Raw genomic sequence first — 7,182 nt, 5'->3', positions numbered from 1 at the left:
TTATACATCTCTTTTGATAGCAGTGGGCACTGTTGCTACAGGGAATCCCATTCTGCACATACCCATCTGCTGGCCACTGATGGGATGTCCCATTGCACTATGCCAGAAGGTCACGTTTATTGACCTGATGTCTACAGAGTTCCCCTGATGGCATGAACTTGGCAGTCTGTTTGTTCTGTGCTTATCATTGGGAAAACATTTCCAATATCCCAAATCCCAATCCCACTCAAAATCACATAAGTACCCAACTGCTGATGAATGGAATCCACTGTGTCAACAAGAAATACATTCTCTGCACCTTTGAAAAGTTACTTTGGAAGTAAATGAAGTCTGTGTTCTCACATACCTGTCTCCTGCATTTCCCATGAATCATATCTGTGCTCAAGAAACACAAAGAGGATAAACTTGGGGGAAATGGAGCTTTATTTGCTGCTTATAACAATGAACAGTAGATAGGAAGATGTTAGGAATTACCTTTGCTTAATGGCAATGTTTCTGATACTTCTGATACTGACAAAAGGGAAGTTTCCTGCATTTTTCTGTAAATTGTCAGTAATGTGCTTGGTTTTGGGCATGTAATAACATTTTCCCTGCCAAGAGACTAAAACTTAATAATGCACAGGATATTAAATTAGAGGCATTTTCCTAACCCGAAGACGGTGCCTTCGTCTCCTTGGGACCAAAATGTTTTCTAAAGTACATAAATACAGCAGTTGACAGTAAAAACAAAACAGACAAAGTAAGACTCACAACTAGCAGCAAGAAAACTTTTTTGGCAGATGCTGGGCCACTGTCAACACTACCTCCATAGCCTCTGTGCAGGCAGTACGGTGGGGACCACCCGTAGTCACAGTGGCAGTGATGTTTATTATTGCAGATCCCCTTCATGTTGCAGGTCTCAGCCAGGCAGACTTGTGATAAGAGAGACAGACTGACACACTTCTTGTGAATGCAGATCTTTCCTGGACCACACATGGTGCCATCTTTTACTTCCCCAACATCAGGTGTGTCCATGCCTACATGATAGTCAACACTCCAGCAGATGACACCATTGATGTGAGTTTGCTGCAAATTAGAGTGATCTCTCAGATGGGGAATAACCCTCACATTCTCACATTGAACTCTGCCACAAAAGATATCTGAGGTATTACATTTTAGGTATGTCGTGCCATTTATACCGCAGTGGCCAAAACGGTTTCCCAGAGTGTTGATTTCTTTGTAGCAACTCTGAGATGCACCCTTTGCACCTTCACCAAAAATCTCCCTGCATTGTTCTTCATGGTTGTTACACCTCCCTCTATAGCAGTAGGCATTGTCACCACAGGGAACCCCGTCCTGCACATATGCATCTTCGGGGCACTGATGGGATGTCCCATTGCACCACTCTGGAAGGTCACATTTATTGACCTGATGTCTACAGAGTTTCCCTGATGGCATGAACTTACAGTTTTTGCAACAAAGCCCAAAAGCACAAGCAGCCCCAGGCCTCAGAGTGCAGCTCAACAGACAACAGGGATCCTGTTGACACTGCTTTATAGATCCACAGTCACATTCCTCTTCTCCTTCAACCACACCATTCCCACAGCGCTTAAGCATAAAGACTTCCCCTGGATGTGGAATATTGTGTAGACATGATCCCTGGTTTAAAGTGGTCTCTGTAAAATCTGTGTAACTACAATTGGTGAATTTCTTTGCTGGAACTCTGGTAGCATTCATGATGCAGCCACTTTGCTCACACAAACAGAATTCTTCATCATGCTGCATACCCAAAGTATGTCCTAATTCATGGGCGACAGTGAGGGCAAAAAGAGACCACGAGTCTCCTTGGAAATTGTTAACCCCACAATCAATAGGAGGATGACATATTCCTGCAACATAGGCTATACCAAGTACACTTATAAGTGAATTTTTTATGAAAAAATGTGCAACATCATACTGTAGCCGGGAAAGACTGATTTGTTTCCACTGAGAGAAATCCTTCAGAACCTGTTCTATGCTTATCATTTGGAAAACATTTCCTTGATTCCAAATCTCAATCCCAGTCAAAATCACATAAGTACCCAACTGCTCATAAATGGAATCTACTATGTTGACAACAAGAAACACATCCTCCTGTACCTTTGAGAAGTTGCTTTGAGAATAAACTAAGAAATTGCTCTCTACCACCACAATCAGCTCCAGAAACCATGAGTGGGTCCACCATTTATCATTAGAATTTTGCTTCAGAGTTGGTTTGTTAGCCTCTTCAAATCTCAACTGTTGGAGTGCAATTTCCTTCATTGTTAAGCCACATCTCATAGGTGGGAATTGTGTCTCATTAGTGTTTATCTCATAAACCAAGTGTTCAAATGTGGTAGAGTGCCTGATGGGCTCAATTTCATAAGCAAGGTCATTTATCTGCAGCATTCCTCGGAAACCTCCAGAACAGGTACTGAGGGAAACCAGGGACTCAGGGACTCCTTCCACATAGCCATGATAGTAGCAGTCGTCGGGAACAAAAGGCTCATCCTGGAGAAGAGCATGCTGATCTGTGTATGTGAATACCGGGAAGTGTCTGGAAACCAAGAGCTTCTTGATCTTCATATGGACAACATGTCTCCAGCCCCCAAACTGTAGGCTGTAGGAGAGCCAGCCTGGAGTTTTTGCACTTCTGCCCTTGCCGGTCACCTTTAAGGGGACCACAACTTCTGGGTTGCTGAGGCATTGGGAGGGCCCAGCCTGGGAGAAGCTGGAAGGGAACAGAGACATTCCAACCCAGAACAGCAGGAGAACAATTCTCATGGCCACCTCAGCCTCACCAGCCACCGTTATGAAGTCATCTGTCCAGGGAAAAAGAGTGTGAGGCACTGCTGTTCTGGTTCCTCCTAATTGGTCATTGTGTAGAGCTGACCTTTAAGGATCTGCGTCCTGGCAGAAATGGACATCAGCTGCGGTGCTGAAAGTGAAAATAAAAGGGTGGGGAGGTGGTGGGATTGGATAAGGAAAATGAGAAAGAATTGAATGACAAAAAAGTGATTAATGAATTAAAATGCTTGGGAGTTGCTTTCAATAGATGGGGGTGGGAATTTAGAGGGGTATAATAAGACAGTATTGACCATATGTTGATAATGGTTGAAGATTGATGATAAGTATTTGGGTTTTCATACAATTACCTCAACCCATGTAGGCAGTATGAAAATCTCCACAATAAAAACTTAACGCCAAACTAAAGAGACTTAAGAGTAGGGTGACTCTGTATCTCAATTTGTCCAAGAGCATGTTGGCCTAAGCCTGTTGCCCCTGTATAACTACTGATACTTTCCCCTTTGACTGTCAAAACTGGAGAGATCATAAACAATACACTTCTTAATGTCAGTTTGCATTGGTCTTATGATTTGCTTTCATCTTTCTTTATTGCAAGTTATTTACTTGTCTCCTCGCTGTGTTTGCATTCATTCACAGCTCTGTGGACTGCAAGATTGCTGAGTGCCAGATTTATGATTTTAACTCATTTTAGTATCCCTATAATGCCTAGTATAGTTCTTTTTTTTTTTTTTTTTTTTTTTTTAATTCAAGACGGAGAGCACATGCAAGTCGGGGAGAAGGGCAGGAAGGGGGGAAAGAGAGAAAATCTTAAACAGGCTCCACGGCCAGTGTGGAGCCTGACACAGGCCTCAATCTTACCACCCTGGGATCATGACCTGAGCCAAAACAAAGAGTCAGATGCTCAACTGACAGAGCCACCCAGATGCCCTTACAGTTCTTTATACAGTGAAAAATGAAAAAAGGGGAGAGGAGTGGTGAAGTACTTGGATTATGGATGAATGCTACTTAAAATGTGTTCGTATTTGATTATTATTTTTAGAAGAGGAAAAGATTCCTAAAAAGCTAATATCCTCTAAAGGAATGGGGAGAACAACATTGTTGTCTGTAGAAGGATGTCAAAGACAAAAGAAAATGCCTTATAAAGAGAAAATGAGAATCTATAAAGTTCAAAGGCTTGGGAAAAGGAACTCTGTCTTCTTGAGGCAACATCATCAGAGTTATTGGAATTTTAGGATTGGGGAAATTCCTAATGTTTGCTCAAATATATTTACTGACAGCTTTTGACAGTGGATAATTTCTGTACATGGCATGCAGTCTGACTAGCAACACTCATGCATTTCTTTCCTTATGTGTTAAACAAGAATTTATGTGTTTGAAGTATATGAAGTACAGACATTGTGCTAGATACTAGAGAACTAAAAAATAGAGAGCATTAAATAAATTATCCGTTTAGGGCAGAAATTTGTGGCAGGCACAAGAATGAGCTTTAAGGTGCCTATAATATTGTATTTAATATTGTAAATGTTTTGTGTTCTTTTGCTGAGGAGAGTGTCTGTAGACTTCATCATAGTCTCAGCTAAATGACAAAAATTAGGCTAAGAAGCACTGAGTTTGTGGGAAAACAGACACGCAATCAGACCATTATAATTATGATCTGAACCAGATTAATCTAAGACTAATAAAGGTTATGATTTAGGGACTGTTAATGTATAGACCTCCATAAACCCCTGGGAGATTTTAAACAATGTAGTTTATGAAACTCATCAATATGAGTGTTCAAAATTAGCCCTACACAGGAAAATTTGAAATGCCTTGAAATGTTGTAACTCATATATAAAAAACTTGATAAAGTTTTTCTGAAATTCAATAATTTATGTAATTTTTTGTTACCAATAACAAGTCGTGAGGCTGGATTCTTTTCAAACAAACAAAACAAAACTTGGATTAATTCTGTCACATACTTTTTCCATTTCTCTATCAAAACTGGCATGCACTACTGCAGTGGGGGCAGGGGGATGCTCAAAACAATATGTGTGAAGATCTTAAAAAGGGAATCCACAATTGGAATGGAATAGTTTGTCCGGGTTCTCCATCCTAAGAAATGCAGACAAGAAATCAGCTGATATTTCAAACCTTCCTATTCCTTATTGCTCTTTTCTTCATTTTCTAGGACATTACATTTACACATCCCTAATATTCTGGATTTCCTCATTTGTGTGTAGTGTCAGTAGCTAAAAATCCATTCATTCTGATTGCCTTTCAGTCACAGAGTTAAATAGTTAACCAAGTAGACTTCATCTTTTCCTTCTTAATATACATTATCTTAGTTTATTATTTATTCTAGATTTGCTATATGTGTGCTGGTAGATAGGAGGATGTATTGATCTGAACAATATTCTTAGTGTTAACCTGCCTAGAGAGCTTGGACCCATGTGAGCAGTGGATAAACACTTTATTCCAAGGTGCAAGTAGCCCACAAGGGAACAGCAAAGTTCATAGACAAATTCAACTATATGAAAACTTCCAAGGATAAAGATCTCTGAATTGGGTGAAATCCTGACTTCTAGATTTGCTCTTCATAGCTTTCTTTGTATGTTTGTTGTTTATTATGGAGTGGGAATCATTGTGGATGGGAGGATGGAAAGTGAGAAGGGCCAAAAGAGTGTTGGAGAGAAGGCTGCTGAGCTCTATAAACCATGTCCTATTATACTTAGAGCTCATCTTGAGAGCAGACAACAGAAGGAAATTCTTCAGAGCTCATCTTGAGAGCAGACAACAAAAGGAAATTCTCCAAAGAATCTTTGAGCCATACTCGTTGTCCTCCTTATATTATTATTAGGACCTCAGACACCCAAATTCCTAAAGGAACATCACCCTCCATTAATACTGTGAAGCAGTGTCATTAAAAATCTTTGTTTTCTAATGTTATCGGAATCTCAAAGTAGACAACAGACCTCCTCCGTATGTTTTATCAACTCTTTCTTTCCCTACAGCTATGTCAAATTCCTAAAGACCTCTCTACCTGTGCATCTCCTCTCTTATTCCATCATGCTTGAATGCACTATTTTCCCATCTGTCTGTCACCAATGTCTGAATTAGAGAGTCATAAAATCAATTTAATGGATCATGACCTGCAGGATGTTTTTAAAGGAAATTGAATAAAAATATTAGAGGCCATTCCTAGAAGTCCCTTAGCAACTCATACAGATGGTGCCAAAATTTTGGGGGTGTTTGTATATGTGTGGCCACTGAATCACAATATAAAATGGATTTCTTATTCTTCAACACTATATATATATATATATATATATATATATATATATATATAGTGATGCCAAATCTATAAATTTTTTTTAACATTTATTTATTATTGAGAGACAGAGACAGACAGAGCATGGGAGGGGCAGAGAGAGGGAAGACACAGAATGAACAGAGTCTGACTCAGGACTTGAACTCACAAACTGCAAGATCATGACCCGTGCCGAAGTCAGACGCTTTACCGACTGAGCCACCCAGGCGCCCCTAGTGATGCCAAATCTAAAGATGAAATGCTTTCTACGATTTTCACTGTTACATACCTATCTGAATCCATACGCATTTCTACCTCTCTTCTATCCCACTCCATATCCCAGTCTCAGTGGAAAAGTAATTCTCCCCCAAATTCAGGTAGTAGCCCCTCATCTTCTGTTCCACATCACATCTCTTACCTACATGTGGACTGATTCTGTTAATGTTCTCTACTTTCAACTCTATTTCATCTGTTCTTTACTGGCAGTTAGAGTAACCAACTCATTCTAGTTCACCCAGGACTGTCCTTGTTTTAAAACTGAAAGCCCCGCATCCCAGGCATGTCCTCAGTCTGAGGAAAACTGGAGTAGTTGATCACCCTACTGCAGCACCTTACTCCCCACCCATGCTCAAGTTTCTTCCATCTTTAAAAAGGAAAACAAAACAAAAATTAAGAAACTTCACATTATCCATGGTCCTACTCTGGCTCCCAACTCATGCAGAAAACCAAACTTAACAGACGACTTACCAACACAATAAACAGTTATTTCCATGGTCTTTTCTTTCTTAATGGTTTGCACCACACTTATCGATGAACAAAGGCTGGTAGTTGACCTCACATAACAAAGGGAAACATAAGCCCTCCTCCTTTTATCTCCCAGGTAACTAAGTTCTAAATTCACCTGCTTAGCAACATGGATCTTTCACTTCTTCAGAAACAACTGGCTGTCAAGGATGCTCTGGCTCCACTAATTCTATGCAAATTCAATATAATTGGAACTGGCTAGCCTCCTCTACTCCATTCTATGTCCTCTTACAATGTAGCTTCATTTCTGCTTCATAATTTCCCTCATACTACTGTGTTGGCCT

The 7,182-nt window shown here is 40.1% G+C and overlaps 1 protein-coding gene across 1 annotated transcript; it reads right to left on the bottom strand.

Annotated features, from left to right (window-relative positions):
* Nucleotides 1–405: 405 nt before the first annotated feature.
* Nucleotides 406–6,988, bottom strand: LOC101082414 (disintegrin and metalloproteinase domain-containing protein 21). The gene is made up of 2 exons (XM_003987789.6): nucleotides 6,842–6,988; nucleotides 406–2,935 (listed from the first exon to the last, which is right to left on the bottom strand). Exon 2 carries the CDS (start codon nucleotides 2,779–2,781, stop codon nucleotides 646–648), a length of 2,136 nt encoding a protein of 711 aa, XP_003987838.4. The 5' UTR covers nucleotides 2,782–2,935; nucleotides 6,842–6,988; the 3' UTR covers nucleotides 406–645.
* Nucleotides 6,989–7,182: the final 194 nt, after the last annotated feature.

Source organism: Felis catus, chromosome B3 (assembly GCF_018350175.1).
Source record: "Felis catus isolate Fca126 chromosome B3, F.catus_Fca126_mat1.0, whole genome shotgun sequence".
NCBI classification, from domain to species: Eukaryota; Metazoa; Chordata; class Mammalia; order Carnivora; family Felidae; genus Felis; species Felis catus.
This window is presented reverse-complemented; position numbering and strand designations above follow the sequence as displayed.